The sequence below is a fragment of the Abramis brama genome, assembly GCF_963993115.1.
Source record: "Abramis brama genome assembly, chromosome: 11".
Classification (NCBI taxonomy): domain Eukaryota; kingdom Metazoa; phylum Chordata; class Actinopteri; order Cypriniformes; family Leuciscidae; genus Abramis; species Abramis brama.
In genome coordinates this window covers 27,098,469-27,115,978 of record NC_139973.1, presented here as the reverse complement: position 1 = coordinate 27,115,978, position 17,510 = coordinate 27,098,469, and the positions used below count along the sequence as shown (strand labels likewise).

General features: G+C 39.3%; 1 protein-coding gene across 1 annotated transcript in view; it reads right to left on the bottom strand.

The window, feature by feature from the left end:
- The window catches only part of LOC311092953 (uncharacterized protein), a 37,365-nt gene extending 19,855 nt beyond the window's left edge, over positions 1-17,510 (bottom strand). Inside the window, exons 1-2 of the mRNA XM_084129987.1 lie at positions 17,429-17,510; positions 12,430-12,694 (exon numbers count right to left, since the gene is read on the bottom strand). Of these exons, the coding sequence (XP_083986113.1) occupies positions 12,430-12,694; positions 17,429-17,438 (275 nt within the window). The 5' untranslated portion in view covers positions 17,439-17,510. The remainder of the gene's footprint in view (positions 1-12,429; positions 12,695-17,428) is intronic.

The following is a 17,510-nucleotide window of genomic DNA, read 5'->3' as shown; positions in this document are numbered from 1 at the left end:
ACAGAAAATGAGTGGAAATAGAACAACAGGCGGAGGTTGCGATCGCTCAACAGCCCGAGGACGTGAGGATGAGAGCCAACACGAACTGGTGGTGTGAATGTGGGGGAATATGCCGACTGAAATAGAGTGTCTGTGCTGTGGCGAGTGGGACAAGTTACTGCCATCGATAACCAGGCTCAACGTGTCAGATCAAGATGAGCGTGCCCGCAGTTGTGTCACAGCTACCGAGGATTTCACGGTGCTGATCCATCCGGCAGTACTCGATTTTTTTTTCCGGTGTGATAAAGTGAACTGGAAAAAACGCCCCACGCCGAATGGACCAAATGGACAGCTGTCCACAGAGTAAGTGATTATTTTAAACATGACACATGTATAGTAAACTGCTTGTAGCCTTCTCCTCATAGTAGTTATACTAAAACTCCTGAGCCTAACTCGGTGAGAGAAATATAGCTAACTTAGCCCTCAGTCATTTCATTTTACAGGTAACGATAACAGCGATTTTTATTTTAGTTTGGTTGTTCATGCTAAACAGGTTGAATTCAACATGAGGTTATACTAGAGGAGGCTAACGTTATTTGAACCGTAGTCTTTTTTTTTCTTTTTTTTTATTAGAATATGCAAGATGTACATTAATTGGGATCACAAACAGGGAAAACAAATAAACAAACAAACAAACAAGCAAAACAAAACCAATACAGTCAGGAACTGACAGATGTGTGTGTGCATGTGTGCATGTAAAGGTAACTGGGTGGACGTGTCACAGTACATACTTTGAAGAACAAGAGATAGAGAAAAAAAAAAGGAAGATATATATGCAAATAAACATACATACATAAACATGTATAAGTCAGTATATGAAAACAAATAACAGATATAAATAAAACAAATATAAAGAAATCAATCAGCGGTAAGGAGTGACTACTAAAACTACTACAACGTCTATTACTACAACTACTACTTAAACAACCACAACTACTACTACAATCTCTACTTCTACAATAACTGCTACAACTACAACCACAACTACTACTACAATCACTACTACTACATTAACTGCTACTACTACTACATCAGCAACTTGAATAATGACAATGGTATAAATACTTGATAGTATTTATGATTGAACCGTAGTCTATATTGTTACGCTCCCTTATTAGGGAGCAACAATGAAGGAGGAGGAAACGTTTACGGCGGTTACAATACTCTCTTTATTTTCACATTCTTCATAACACAGACTGTCTCTCAAGTTCTCGCAATACGCCGCAACGCCGATCAACATCTCGGTCCTGGCCAGGGATCGATGTGACAAAATGGAACGCTCAATGAGGACGCCAAACAGGAAGCTTTTAATGACAGGCACACCTGTGCACCGGTGCACCCAATCCACCTGATTGCCTCAGCTCCGCAGCGCATCTGTAGGAGGAGCAAAACACACCCAAACACGGCAAAGACGACAATACAAAGTATACAGCCGTCACACTCCCCCCCCCCTTAAGAAAAGGAAACCAATAAGTTTCCGCCAACAAGAAGCATTCATAACCGCACCAACCATAATTTTAGTATAGGCCTATACATACACAATATCAACAACATTTCCCCACGTGGATAGAATAATAAATAGAAAAAACAAACCTGTTACTCTTCATCCAAGGCACAGCTTACAAAGTGTTTTACAATGGTGCCCTAGACAGTGCATCGGCCACTATATTTTCTGAGCCCTTCAAATGCCTAACATCTAAATGAAAGGGCTGAAGAAACAGGCACCAACGCATCAGCCGTTGATTTGGATTTTTAAGAGAATGTAAAAATGTAAGTGGATTATGGTCACTATAAACTATTACTGCTGAGCTGTTCCCACCTACATACACTTCGAAATGTTGGAGTGCTAAAATTAACGCAAGTGCCTCCTTTTCAATTGTGGAGTAGTTCCTTTGATGACTATTGAACTTCCGCGAGAAAAAACAAACCGGCCGCTCAATACCAGCATCATCCTATTGAATTAACACTGCCCCTGCTCCCTCTTTACTGGCATCTACCTGAATCTTAAAAGTTTTCTCCAGCTGAGGTGCCATAAGGACAGGTGTCGTAGTTAGTAAAGATTTCACTGCCTCAAAGGCATTCTGGCAAGACTCAGACCAAATGAACAAGGCTTTAGCTTTCAATAAGTCCGTTAAAGGGGCAACGACCGTCGAAAAGTTCCTACAGAAACAGCGGTAGAATCCCACCAGACCTAGAAAGCTCATTAACTCCTTTTTAGTAACCGGAACAGGATATTCATCTATTGCTCTCACCTTCTCCATCACTGGACGCACCTGTCCTTGCCCCACTACCTTACCGAGATACGAAACTGTCGCTCCTGCAAACTCGTACTTAGCAAGATTCAATGTAAGATTTGCTTGAGAGAGACGGACTAAAAGTAAACGTAAACGTTTAAGATGTTCTGACCACGTATCACTTACCACGATCGTATCATCCAAATAAACCGTCACGCCTTTTAGTCCCGCAATGACTTTATTCATCATTCTTTGAAACGTCGCAGGTGCGTTTCGAAGACCGAAGCTCATAACCCGGTAAGAAAATAATCCGTTAGGTGTTATAAATGATGAAACCTCGCGCGCGCGCTCTGTCAGCGGAATCTGCCAATAGCCTTTAAGTAAATCTAATTTTGTCACAAATTTTGCGGCACCGACCTGATCGACACAGTCCTCCATTCTCGGCAGAGGGAAGGAGTCTGGTCTTGTAACAGAATTTAGTTTCCTATAATCTGTACAAAAACGGAACGTACCATCAGATTTTTTTAACTAACAGACACGGCGAGGACCAGCTGGAAAATGAAGGCTCGGCTAATCCGTTATCCAGCAAATCCTGGACTTCCTTTTCTAACACCTCTCGTTTATTCAGTGGAACCCTGTAAAAACGCTGACAGACAGGAGCAGCCTCGCCCACCTCAATATCATGCTCTAACTGTGTCGTTTGGGTTGGAACATCCGAAAACAGCTCCGGAAACTAATCAATTCTTGATTTTGCATCGCGTCCAAATGTTTAAGATTGGAAGACAGGTTTTTCAACGTTTCAGAATTTTTTTAACGACCCAGTAACACGCAGTCATCAGGAGATTCTAATTCGTCCACAGGCATACTCATGTCCTGTGAAACACCTGACTGAGGGGAGCTGTCCACTAGCACCACAGGCGCCACTGGCACTGAGACCAGTCGGTTTCGCTGATAATAAGGCTTAAGGAGATTTACATGACAGACTTGGGATCTCTTTCTTCGGTCTGGCGTCAGAATCGTGTAATTATCCATGGCCCCGCAATGTATTATCTCATACGGCCCAGTATATTTGGCCTGGAACGGGGAATCTACTACAGACAGAAGTGCAAGGACCTGATCTCCAACACTAAACTTCCGAGGTTCAGTGTAACGGTCAAACAACTTTTTCATTTCCCCCTGTGTTTTATTTAAACATTTCCCAGCTAACTCCCCAGCTAATGAAAGCCGACGACGAAAACCCAGCACGTACTCTGAAAATTTTTTCGGTGGTTCTGAATCAACCCATTGATCACGCAAGACAGCTAATAACCCCCGGACTTTGTGTGCAAAAACCAGCTCATTTGGGCTAAACCCAATACTCTGCTGCGTGACCTCCCTGGCTGCCAACATCAACCACGGAAGACCCTCTTCCCAGTCCCGCTGCATTTCCAGACAGTAGGCTCTCAATAGTGATTTTAACGTAGAATGAAAACGTTCGAGTGCCCCTTGACTCTGGGCGTGATACGCGGTTGACAAATTGTGTTTAATACCCAGCTCGAAAAGCACCTCCGCAAACAATTTCGAAATAAAATTACTTCCTTGGTCCGATTGAATAAATTTTGGTAACCCAAAAATAGACACGAACTGAGTAAGCGCTTTCACAATAGATTTTGTATTAATCGAGCGCAATGGGTACGCAGCTGGAAAACACGTAACTTGACACATCACTGTCAACAGGTACTCACTTCCAGCTTTCGAACGAGGAAGAGGACCGACGCAATCAATAATGAGATGTTCGAACGGTTGACATACAGCCGGAAGTGGACGCAGAGGAGCCGGTTTTAACAACTGGTTCGGTTTGCTGGTAAGCTGGCAGGTATGACAGGTCTTAATAAAACTGGCAACGTCCTTTTTAATACGAGGCCAGTAAAAGTAGCGAAGAATTCTGTCATACGTTTTCTGAATACCAGCATGACCGGCGAGCTGATCGTGAGCCATTTTCAACACTAACGAACGAAACTTTACTGGTATCACAACCTGAATGACAGAATCACCCATACCATCAACAGCATGCGGGGACCACTTCCTCAGTAAAACACTCTGTTCAATAAAATAGCCTTGCGCTCTGTCACGAATTTCAGTGCTGTCAACAACCTGTTCAAATTGTGGTTTTAATGTTTCATCATTTTGCTGTTCAATAGACAACTCTTCCCGAGAAACCACAATGGGATAATCACTCAAAACGAAACACGATTCAGCGTCACTGATTTTCTCTTCAGCCCTAGGTTGAGCACCAGAACGAGTCACTGCACACGCGACGAACACTTTCGGATACTGTTGCGCACTGTCATCCGAACCATCAATACAGGACGGTGCATCAGTCACAACCAGAGAGGGCGATTGATTAACCCAAACGCGTCCGCCGGCTAAGTTATTTCCGAGGATCAGTGAAACGCCATCAACAGGTAGAATAGGGCGTATACCAAGATCCACCACCCCATGCACTAGTTCACAGGCCAAATCAACTTTATGCAGGGGTACGGATAATGTATTAAGCCCAATGCCACAAATCAAAAGCGAGCTACCAGTGTGCGACTCAGTTGAGAAGGGCAACACAGACTTCAAAATAAACGACTCGGATGACCCCGTGTCCCGGAGAATTTTCACTGCTACTTTCTCACCACCACCTGGAAGCGACACAAAACCATTAGAAATGAATGGTTCAAATAACTGCTGGTGATTCTCTACATTCTTAGGTGCTACCACCGGTATGCCTTTCAAAGTACTGGCCTGATTTGATACCGGAACAGAAGTAGTCAGGACAGCAGGCTTCACGGAATGGGCGTGTCTAACAAATTTTGATTTAAGCACTGGACAATTTGACTTCCAATGTCCTTTACCCAGACAGTAGTTACAGTTATCATAGTCACTTGATTTTTTTTTTTAAAAACGCCTGACTGGACCCATAGGGACAACGGAAGAATTCCCCCTGAATTCATCAGCACGGGGCTTATGAATAAGTTCCCAGTCATCCACCAGCAGTGCAGCTTCTGAAGCAGTTTTAACCTGACGTTCCGCAACATAAGTAGCTATCATCTCAGGAAGTGTATTTCTGTATTGTTCAAATAAAATTAACTCTCTCAGCTTATCCATTGTTGTACTATCTGCCGCTGTACACCAACGATCAAACTGCACAGTAAATTCTCTTACGAACTCAACATTTGTTTCATTCACCTTTCGCTGTAACGTACGGAACTTTTGCCGATAACTCTCTGGGACACGCTCATTAATTTTTAACACCGCCGCTTTAATGGCTTCATAATTCTGGCTGTCAGCATCCGATAGCATAGAATAGGCTTGCTGGGCTTTACCTGTTAAAACGCAATGAAGCAACATAGCGCGTTCAACATTACTCCATTTATACGCTGCTGCGACTCGCTCAAACAGGAGAAAAAAAAATCTCCACCTCAGCCTCATTAAACGGCGGTACTAAACGTAAGTTATGAGCCACACTCAGTTTTGTCGAATCAGTATCAAAACCTGCACCCACCGGCTTACCTTCTTCGTGTAACTCTAGTCGACGCCTTTCAATCTCTAAACGCTGTTGCTCTAACTCTTGTCGGCTTTTCTCCAACTGTAGCTCCATTTGGACCTTCTCACATTCCAAACGACGCTTCTCACACTCCGTATCACGTTGTATCATCAACAACTCTTTCTGTTGCTCAAATGAAAGAGTGCTTAAAGCAGACAACGGAAGAGTAGTTGGAATAGGCGTGCTTAAGGCAGGCAACGCAGCTGAATCAGGCAATTTAGATTTTCTTCTCAAGATTTTAAGATCACACAGTGCAGTTTCAAGGATTAGCTTAATTCCGTCTTTTGACCTTTTTTGATTATACGTTAGCTCGATTTTATAATGCGCAGCTAACTCTAACAATTGCTCTTTGGTCATTTCCTCTAACAATTCCTCAGACGGAGTCTGAGCAAATGTTTCAATAACATCGGTCGCCATAATTACCAATAATCACGCTTACAAAACACACGCTCATCAAATATTACGCACAAAGAGAGAGAAGAAAATACTTCTTTTTTTTTTTTTTTTTTTAAATGACAAATCAAGGTTTATTTAAAGAAACTAAACCATCCATTTAAACTAAATAAACCCTAGTCTTCAGTTGGCCCAAGACCGGGTACTTACGCACTAAATCCCGCAAGTTTGGGAAGACGACCAATTGCCGAGTCGCCCCCCAAACCTCGGATGTGCCCCCGAAACAACTGCTCTAAGCCCCGAGCCAACCAAAAATAACAAACAAAAATAAAAAAACTACGTGCCCAAAGACACGCACTAAACCTACCCGGAAGGTTTGTTCTTTAAATACTCCCAACAAATTATGTCATAGAGCCTAACTAATTAATGGAGCGTTCCAACTTTTCAATTTACAAATAGGCGGATAATATACAAATATGTTCAATTCAAATATCCTACCTTTTACCCTCCTTCAAAGACAACATTTTTTCAAAATCATTCGCACGAATCCAAACACAAATTTAGTTCGAGTCCCCAATTGTTACGCCCTTATTAGGGAGCAACAATGAAGGAGGAGGAAACGTTTACGCCGGTTACAATACTCTCTTTATTTTCACATTCTTCATAACACAGACTGTCTCTCAAGTTCTCGCAATACGCCGCAACGCCGATCAACATCTCGGTCCTGGCCAGGGATCGATGTGACAAAATGGAACGCTCAATGAGGACGCCAAACAGGAAGCTTTTAATGACAGGCACACCTGTGCACCGGTGCACCCAATCCACCTGATTGCCTCAGCTCCGCAGCGCATCTGTAGGAGGAGCAAAACACACCCAAACACGGCAAAGACGACAATACAAAGTATACAGCCGTCACAATATACAGCTTCTCAGCATCTATCTTACAACCGAATAAAGACACAGATTAACATAAGGAAGAGTAATAAAAGACAACTTACATGTGCACTTTGTTCTGCCTGTGCTTTGAAAATAGATGGGATGGGGACAGCCGTATGTTTCAGACGTAGTACCGTCTTTCTGGGCCCATATTCCATTTTTTCAAAGTAACTTAGTCTTCCGGTGCAAAATGCTCTTTGCAAACACGATACTGTTTGATTCTGTAAAGAGGCGTTGAAGTACAGATCTCCAGAGCAGCTAGCCATTTATTTCTCAGTTCCACATTCGATGAAATTCTGTGAAACATTATTCGTGTATGTCCTTTGCTTGTTCTCACAACCTTTTGCTACGCAGATAATTACCATGTTTGCTGTAACTGTAGCTGTAACTTCTCAAAAAAACAACAATCCAAAAGCGAAGACACTCGGTGCAGATCACGTGTGTTGTTCTTCTGTGTTTTGACTCCTTGCACACCGGTATGTTGACAGAAGTCGTGGGATTTCATGTGTTGCGTGATATGTCTGCGCCCAAGTAGCTGTGCTTCGCCTAAGTAGCCGTGCTTCGCCTGTGCTTCCCCATAATATAGTCCCAAGTCAATATCTGCCTAAGAAATCGCCTAGTGTTAATCTGCATCGCTATACTCGTTGTGAATACGCAGGCCACAAGAAGTAATTACGTGGGGTTTTTTTATTTTTTTTATCACTTTTACTCAGGACATGCTAGCTGGCAACAAAGGATTCCATTCATTGTGCTAAGCTAAGCTAGCGCCGACCCTGTCAAACTAAAACAATGCATGCACTGAGACAAAAATGCATTTACCCACCTATCTAAATGTATGAAAGAATATGAATAAGCCCTATTTCAAAAAACGGTGGAGTGTTCCTTTAATGCTGTGAAAATCCCACTCCCTCTGCTAAACCCATCTTAATGAAGTTAAAATCAAATGCTTTTGTCACCACACAATCTCTAAACCAAGATGTGACAGCGGCAGTAGTGTGGTGAGTCTATGACCTTATACACCTGTGCTGGTGAGGGGAGTGTGATTTCACATGTCCGTATTTTAATGCTGTGAAAATCCCACTCCCCCTGCTAAACCCATCTTGTTTTTTAGCAGGTTTTTTTTATTTAAAAAAGGGCACCTGACCGCAAAGCAATTGCTCCAGCTTTTTTAATTGTATATCCATAAGCTATGTAAGATGTAAAATTGAAAGAATGAATGAAATAAATAATGCTTTTTGAGGCCCTAATGTGCTGGAAAATAACTATTAATTTATAAAAAAAAATGTCTAAGGTTTCTTTACATTCTTAGCTTTAAGTGTCAATTATCACTAATAATTTGTTTTATTTCTATTTTTAAGACGCAATTAAGCAAAAAACAAACTAAAAGACAGGTATTTGCCTCATATATATATACAGTGAGGAAAATAAGTATTTGAACACCCTGCTATTTTGCAAGTTCACCCACTTAGAAATCATGGAGGGGTCTGAAATTGTCATCGTAGGTGCATGTCCACTGTGAGAGACATAATCTAAAAAAAAAAAATCCAGAAATCACAATGTATGATTTTTTAACTATTTATTTGTATGATACAGCTGCAAATAAGTATTTGAACACCTGAGAAAATCAATGTTAATATTTGGTACAGTAGCCTTTGTTTGCAATTACAGAGGTCAAACGTTTCCTGTAGTTTTTCACCAGGTTTGCACACACTGCAGGAGGGATTTTGGCCCACTCCTCCACACAGATCTTCTCTAGATCAGTCAGGTTTCTGGGCTGTCGCTGAGAAACACGGAGTTTGAGCTCCCTCCAAAGATTCTCTATTGGGTTTAGGTCTGGAGACTGGCTAGGCCACGCCAGAACCTTGATATGCTTCTTACAGAGCCACTCCTTGGTTATCCTGGCTGTGTGCTTCGGGTCATTGTCATGTTGGAAGACCCAGCCTCGACCCATCTTCAATGCTCTAACTGAGGGAAGGAGGTTGTTCCCCAAAATCTCGCAATACATGGCCCCGGTCATCCTCTCCTTAATACAGTGCAGTCGCCCTGTCCCATGTGCAGAAAAACACCCCCAAAGCATGATGCTACCACCCCCATGCTTCACAGTAGGGATGGTGTTCTTGGGATGGTACTCATCATTCTTCTTCCTCCAAACACGTTTAGTGGAATTATGACCAAAAAGTTCTATTTTGGTCTCATCTGACCACATGACTTTCTCCCATGACTCCTCTGGATCATCCAAATGGTCATTGGCAAACTTAAGACGGGCCTTGACATGTGCTGGTTTAAGCAGGGGAACCTTCCGAGCCATGCATGATTTCAAACCATGACGTCTTAGTGTATTACCAACAGTAACCTTGGAAACGGTGGTCCCAGCTCTTTTCAGGTCATTGACCAGCTCCTCCCGTGTAGTTCTGGGCTGATTTCTCACCTTTCTTAGGATCATTGAGACCCCACGAGGTGAGATCTTGCATGGAGCCCCAGTCCGAGGGAGATTGACAGTCATGTTTAGCTTCTTCCATTTTCTAATGATTGCTCCAACAGTGGACCTTTTTTCACCAAGCTGCTTGGCAATTTCCCCGTAGCCCTTTCCAGCCTTGTGGAGGTGTACAATTTTGTCTCTAGTGTCTTTGGACAGCTCTTTGGTCTTGGCCATGTTAGTAGTTGGATTCTTACTGATTGTATGGGGTGGACAGGTGTCTTTATGCAGTTAACGACCTCAAACAGGGGCATCTAATTTAGGATAATAAATGGAGTGGAGGTGGACATTTTAAAGGCAGACTAACAGGTCTTTGAGGGTCAGAATTCTAGCTGATAGACAGGTGTTCAAATACTTATTTGCAGCTGTATCATACAAATAAATAGTTAAAAAATCATATATTGTGATTTCTGGATTTTTTTTTTTAGATTATGTCTCTCACAGTGGACATGCACCTACGATGACAATTTCAGACCCCTCCATGATTTCCAAGTGGGAGAACTTGCAAAATAGCAGGGTGTTCAAATACTTATTTTCCTCACTGTATATATATATATATATATATATATATATATATATATATATATATATATATATACACAATATGTATTTGATGAACTCTTAAAGCCTATCTTCGTGAAAAAAGGTTAAATATTATTATTTTTAATAGCATTCATGTGCAATGGGGAGAGTAATACAATATTTTCCTATGAACCACAGCGTGTTTAACACAAACGATAAGTTCAGTTAAATTAAGTGAAATTAACAGTTTTGTTTTGATAGCTGGTAGCTTTATTCCTTACCCGTCTAAGTTTATAGTTTGAATCGATCTGCCATGTTTTTTTGTTTGTTTGTGTTTGTTTTTTGCATCTTTTATCCACACTAGTTCATTTTCTGTTAATTTATTTAAGTGTAGACAAAGCTTCCATGCAGGATCTGAGTGCTTGCTGTGTGAAAAATTGATCGATAAATGGATATAGCAAAGGAAGTGCATTTAAACTCGCTTGCGCGTGCACCCGAAGGGGAGTGCGATTTTTCCGGGGAGTCGGATTTCGGTACAACACCTGCAACGGTAAATGGCAGTGAGCCCAGCCCACCCATCCAAGAAGTGTCAGCTCTTATTTTGAAAAGGGCTTATTGAGGGGGCGTGACATCACATTGAAGCAATACCCCTGATTGGCTGACTACATGTGTGGATCGTAGTCACACACTCTGCGGAAAGATAGTGCCAAAAAGATCTGTAGACGTGTGCAGAGGGATCTGTGAATGCCTTGTGATCTGCAAACGCAGATTCAACACTTGCATGCTGAGCTTTGCACAGAATGTGTAAAAATGTCTTTTTACAGTGGTTTGAAAATACAAGTTAGACTGTGTGTGTTTGCAAATGGTGAAGGAGGGCATTTGTAGATTTTTAATGGGAAAAAACAGCGAAACAGTTGTGCCAAAATTCTGAAAACAAATGCAACACAATCTACAAACATATAATGACCCTCACGCGCAGACAAATCACTTAGCATTCTTTCAAATTCTGGTTGTCAAGTACAAGTCCCTGATTTCTATTTGTGAATCATAAAGAGTTTGTTTGCGGATTTTAAATCTATTTGTAGATCTTGTTTTACATTTGTGGATCATGAGGAGTTTGTTTACAGATTTGGAATCTATTTACAGATTGTGTTTTACATTTGCAGATTATGAGGAGTTTGTTTGCAGATTTTAAATTTATTTGTAGATCTTGTTTTGTGTTTACAAATTGTAATATGCATTTTTGACTCGTAGTCTCTTCATTTTCAATGATTATGGCATTATTTTGTCACAACAGCGATACAATAGTGTCAGAATTCTGAAAACAAATGTGACACAATCTACAAACAGAACATGATCTTCACCTGCAAACAAGTCACTTTACATTCATTCAAATTCTGGTTTTCAAGTACAAGTCACTGATTTCTATTTGTGAATCAGGATGTGTTTATTTGTGGATTTTTAATCTTTTTGTAGATCATGCTTTATATTTGTGGATCACAAAGAGTTTGTTTGAGGACTTTGTATCTATTTGTAGATCTTGTTTTACATTTGCGGATCATGAGGACTTTGTTTGCAGATTTTTAATCTATTTGTAGATCGTGTTTTGTGTTTACAAGTTGTAATATCTATTTGTGAATTTTAGTCTGTCCATTTTCAATGGTTTTGGCATCAATTTATCCCCATACATCTCTCACACCCTCTAGTAAGAAGGAGAAAGGCTTTACATCAGATGTTTCAAGCTATGTCAACAACTTTGAGGGCAAGTATTCTCAAGCTAACAAACTACCTAGCTTAGTTTGTGACAGTTCATACTCTAGTTTTCTGTTTAACCTTATTATATCTTCTGTTTTAATAGTTTCACTAATGTTATTATGTATTATACTAGTATAATAGTCATCTAAATTAGTTTTTATCACGCTATCACTTTTATTTTTCCAATCCACTGGTCCCAATTAAAAGCCAAAATCAGAAATAACTTGTATTTATTGGTTAGGCAATAATATTAAGTAATAATAAATAAGTAAATAAATAAATAAAAGTAATGGAGCAGCGGCCAAATCAGTCAGCAGGACACGCTGCAGGCTGTGGACACGTCAATGCCATGTCAGGTTAGAAATAAAATGCCGTCGGACTCTGCCTAATTTTATCGGGTCTGTCTCGGGTCGGGTTTTTCTTCAATTCACTTATTTAAAATATAAAAAAGTACTTAGTGCAGCTTCAAGGCAGGTAAACAAGTGAAGTTGACCTCTCCTAACCTGCGCAGACTGGCAAAGTCCTGTTTTTTATAATAATCGAGTAGTAGCATAGTCCTCTCTCTGCATCTGCGTCCATCCACCTCAAAGTTCTCGTCCTGAAGGGTAGCAGTAATAATTTCACCCACCCTTGCCCAGATCCGGCCTGACTCTTTAGAAGTGAAGGGATTCTGTGCTATCACCTCACGTAGGAGCAGGATGTCATGACGTGCTGAAAATCGCACCTGACGTTTACGGGGATTAGAAGAAGGTCCTGCAAGAGAGAAACCTGCATATGGACAGAAAGATGCATATCTGTGAATATTCTTCCATATACTGTATCAGCATTAATATACCTTAGTAACACTGTTATTAAAGTGAGGATACAATTATAGTCTGTACACGTTTTTTTTCTTATGGTGTGCTCAAGTCATGTAGAAAACATCGCATTTACCAGTTGAATGCACATAAACGCCGTCAGTCAAGTACGAGTGGTAAGATAGGGATTTTTGCTTCCTTCACGTCGGAATAATTGTAAATACGAGTTTCCAGGTTAAAAATTGGATTTCAACGGCCTCTCATGTCATATTTACCACTGGGAAGCTCGGGGATCATTTTGATACCCAAGTTCCCAAGTTGGGCGTGCCATAAACATTAAAGATGACGGAGGGGAGAACGATTGCTGCTGTGACTGGTATTCTTTATTAGTTATTTCACAACAGCTACATCGCCTTATCTTGTAATTAAAGTAATGCATATTTACATATACAGTAGGTAGTCAACCAGAATGCCTATTACCGCCAAGCTAGCTGCCGTAATAGGTCACCAAAGTCACCACGGCAAAAATAAACCAGTCGCATTTCAAAGTTGTTCGCGAAATGACCGGCACGTGGCGCAAAGGGACATTTTGCAAAACAGTTGCAATTGCAGCATTTTGAAATGTAAGTGGGGCTAATGTCAATTAACAGTAAGGATGAACTACTACAACTATATGGTAATTTCCAAATAAGCCTACAACAAACATGAAAAAAAAAAAAAGAGCTATTGACATTTGCTGTAGCCTACAATAATGAAACAACCTAATATTTGGTGTAGTTGAAACTGCATGTTATAGTAATAGGCCAATTTTATTATTAAATGAAAGAAAATTTGGTTAATGTTGTTTAAACAAACGATACAAACATAGACTATTATTTGAACGAACAGTGAACTATTATATCTCTGTTTGTAGGCTACCTGTTTATTTAAAACAAAAACAAAAAACAACAACACTTTTTTTCATTATTTCCAGAAGAATTAGACTGATTTTATATATTTATATATATATATATATATATATATATATATTTATAAACAAACAAAACAGAATAAAACAAACTTTTAGAACAAAAAATAAAATAAAACAAATTAAATAGTCTATGCCTATAGGCTACAACAGAATTTGGTTAAATTTATCGAAAGCAAAAATTTATATGTAATAGTAAATTTTAAACCGAATAGAACAAACTTTTAGCACAGAAAATAGAATCAAAAGTTAAAAATAGAGACGACAACAATATAGCTGAGGCCTATATTTCATATTGTAGACGTTGGTGGGCAACAGAAGCCTATTCCTCGGGGGAGCAGCGCAATAACAAACAAACAAACAAAAAATACACCAAAATACCATCATATCTCGCAGTCAGTGAAAATAAAGTGCAATGACGCTGATTATTTTTACTATTCTATTGAAGAATGAGACGAATGAAGAGCGATTCTCTCTCCACTTCTGGGCTCTCTAGTAAATTCGGGGTTGAGTGGTAGAACTTAGATTTCAATGAAATGCAATTAAATGAAAATTCCTTTCAGAATAAATCTCTCGATGTGTCCAAATATGCCCTATCTGAATTAAATTATAAATATTGCAGCTAATGTAGCTATTTAAAGGTTTTTCATTTAAAGGTGCTCTAAGTGATGTTGGGTGACGTCACTTCTTGTTGACGTTTAAAGTATAGTCAAACAAAACGGAGGCTAGCTAGACCCTCCCTCCTCCTCATCCACGCACTAACCCCCCAAACCCCACCCCCAAATCCTTCTTGTCGTTATTGGCTGGAACAGTTTGTTGTGTTTCATGGTGTGGGTTAGCCCAGTTTGTTTTTCTTGCCGTTTGTGGAGCCTGGAGTGTCTACAGAAACGTACCGCGTTTATTTACAGTGTGTTCAGGGGACAGGCAGCTAGCGGATGGTGAGGAGATGTTTGCTGTATGTGACAAAAAATGTTTTGGCTTAAAAAACACGTGATATTGCTTAGAGCACCTTTAAAAAAATCAATTGAAGTATTCAATCCAGTTGTTTCAACTGGTTTTGAAGAGTTTTAGAATGTTAGAGCAGTGTGTATGATTGTCAACAATCTGGCCTTATTTAAACATGAACTGTTGACGAAACGCGTTCATGCCAACTAAATGATACAGTGCACTTTAATTTGCGATCAACCTCACTTTATTGTAGCCTAAGGTGAATTCAACAAGGCATTCTTTTTTCTTTGAAGCAACAAAGTCTAAATAATTTGTTACAGTCGTTTTTTGTAATTGGTGTGGATGACATGCAGTGCCATATACAGTATTATTAGCTGTAGGCCTATGATGTGTTTCTACCCTGAAACATTTAATTGCAATAGAGACCCAGCGCATGCAGAGGGAGACAAAATAAACTTGTTAAAAAGAGAACCACCGCATCTGCGAGAGAGAGGCAAAGAAAAACGCCCGATATTACTTTATGTTGTTTTGTACTATTTTCATTTTGTAGCCTACTGTTTTAATTGTACACAGCAAAGCTGCCATTTTTTTGGCAATATTAAAAAATGTCGCAAGAATAGGGTTCTGTATTTTTCATTTTGCTTCGCATATGGAAACGCTAAACTCGACTTGTTTTAAATTAATAAACTGTCCCGACTCTTTATTTAAACCTTGAAATGTGCGATGCGGTTTTAAACTGAATTAATTTTAGTGTTTTTACATTTTCATTGTTTTTTTTATTGAAAGCAATACTATTTAGATACCCAGCGGGCACCTTGATATCAATTTGACGTCAAAAGTTAGTCAAGACTTGATCAAGATACTGCATATCATTTTAAGGTCAGTTTGAAAGGCAATGTCTTCCAGTGGTAATTAGGTGAAAAGAGAAAGTTAATACCCTCACTGAAATTGGTTTGTATATGTAGGTCAATATGTTGGACATTCAGTTTACATCAAATCAATGTCATTGGTTTTGACGTCAATTTGATTTGCATATTTGACCTTTTTTTTTTTACGTTGATTTTGACATCAATTTGATGTCTTTTCAACATCAATTGCCCACTGGGTAGTCTGCTATTTTTTGTAGAAGTAAACAAAATCAGTATTTTTTTCCTGATTTGTTCAATGCATGGATCTGTTTTGAAAATGTTCTTTCGTTGCTAAAGCCGGGTATCACTGTCAGTCATCTCAATTTCGTGAATGATTCACAAAACAATAATTTAGCAGATTAAAGACGAGGATCGTCATCTTCATTTTCTGGTGCGATCGGCTGATAATTGACAATCTGCCTTCAACAGCACCTTCGGGTTTTGTTGTCTGTACAGCGCAACAGAGGCTCAACTGGAATGTAGCAAATTTATGTTGTAATGTGCCATTATTAATGAAACAAAACGCTTGACTTTAATAATCTGTTACCTATTTAAGCATCAAGAACGGTAAAACATAAACGCTGTCGGCCAACATCGGTTAACAGCATGTAGGCTAGGTATAGTCTAGGTTCAATGTTATCAAACGCCTAATAATAAAAATAATAGAAAATGAATAACAAAGCTCCGAAAAGTGTTTCGAATCAATATGAACATTTCAGCAGTCTTTATTTTTTTGACAAATAGCCTATTAAACTACAAACAAAATGATGAGGATAGTAGAGCTGAGATTCAAACTCAGACCGTGTGAAGCACATGTTGTAGCGTAGACCACAAAGCCATCACCTGAACTTTATGCACAAAATATAATATAGGCTATAATATAATAACAAAATATAATATAATATAATATATTGTAATATATATATATATATATATATATATATATATATATATATATATATATATATATAATATATATATATAAACTTTACAGTGGCTTCCATAAATTATAATTAAAAACATTAAAATTGTGTAGTTCATTAAGAGAATGTGCACCGCCATCTTGCTCCGTAAATAAGTAAGTAGGCTAAGTAATTTAAACGCACCTGACGTCCTAATCAGGACTTCCTAACTCATAAAATACGAAATTCCCAGGAGGACTTGAATGCATCATTGGTCCAATAGTATGGTACAGACTTTAACTAGTAAAGAAACACAACTGTAATTATTGCCTATGCATTATTCTATATTGTGTCAAGTCACCTTTATTTAGCGCTTTATATAATACAGACTATTGTTTCAAAGCAGCTTTACAGTGATAACGGGAAATTAATGCAACAAAGATTGCTTTGGCTGTACAGCAGCTCTTGAAGAAAGTCATTGTCCAGTAAGTTGATTCATTTCCGTTGTAAAAATCATAGTTATCTGGAGAAAACAGACGTCATTGTCCAGCTCAGTTCAGTAAGTTCTCTGTCAATTTTGTCTTTGTGCATAACTATTTTGAGTTTTGACCACTATTTTTTACTAACATGCTACTTTTAATAAGACAAATACACTGTTTTCTATAATAAATATCGTCATGGTGCCTTTATTGACTACTTGACACAGCAGTGCAGCCTAGGCTTTTACAGTAGTTAATTGTATGATGTCGCTTAGCATCGTAGTGCAATGCAAAAGTAAAGACTATATCTCCGCGGAGTCCGCACTACAGAGAATCTGAATAAAACAGGTTCTAATGATTCTAGATTCAAGAATAGAATCAATGCATTCTATTCTATTCAAACGTTGAATAGAATAGATTCTATAGATTCTAGATTTAAGACTACAATCAAAGATTCCATTCTATTCAAAGGTTGTGGTTTATCGGCATGGCAGGTCTTACCGCGTTCCATGTCTTCCCGTCTGTATTTGTGTCAGCTGATACGCACAAACTGCTGAGGTCACTGTACACGTCCGCTCACCAG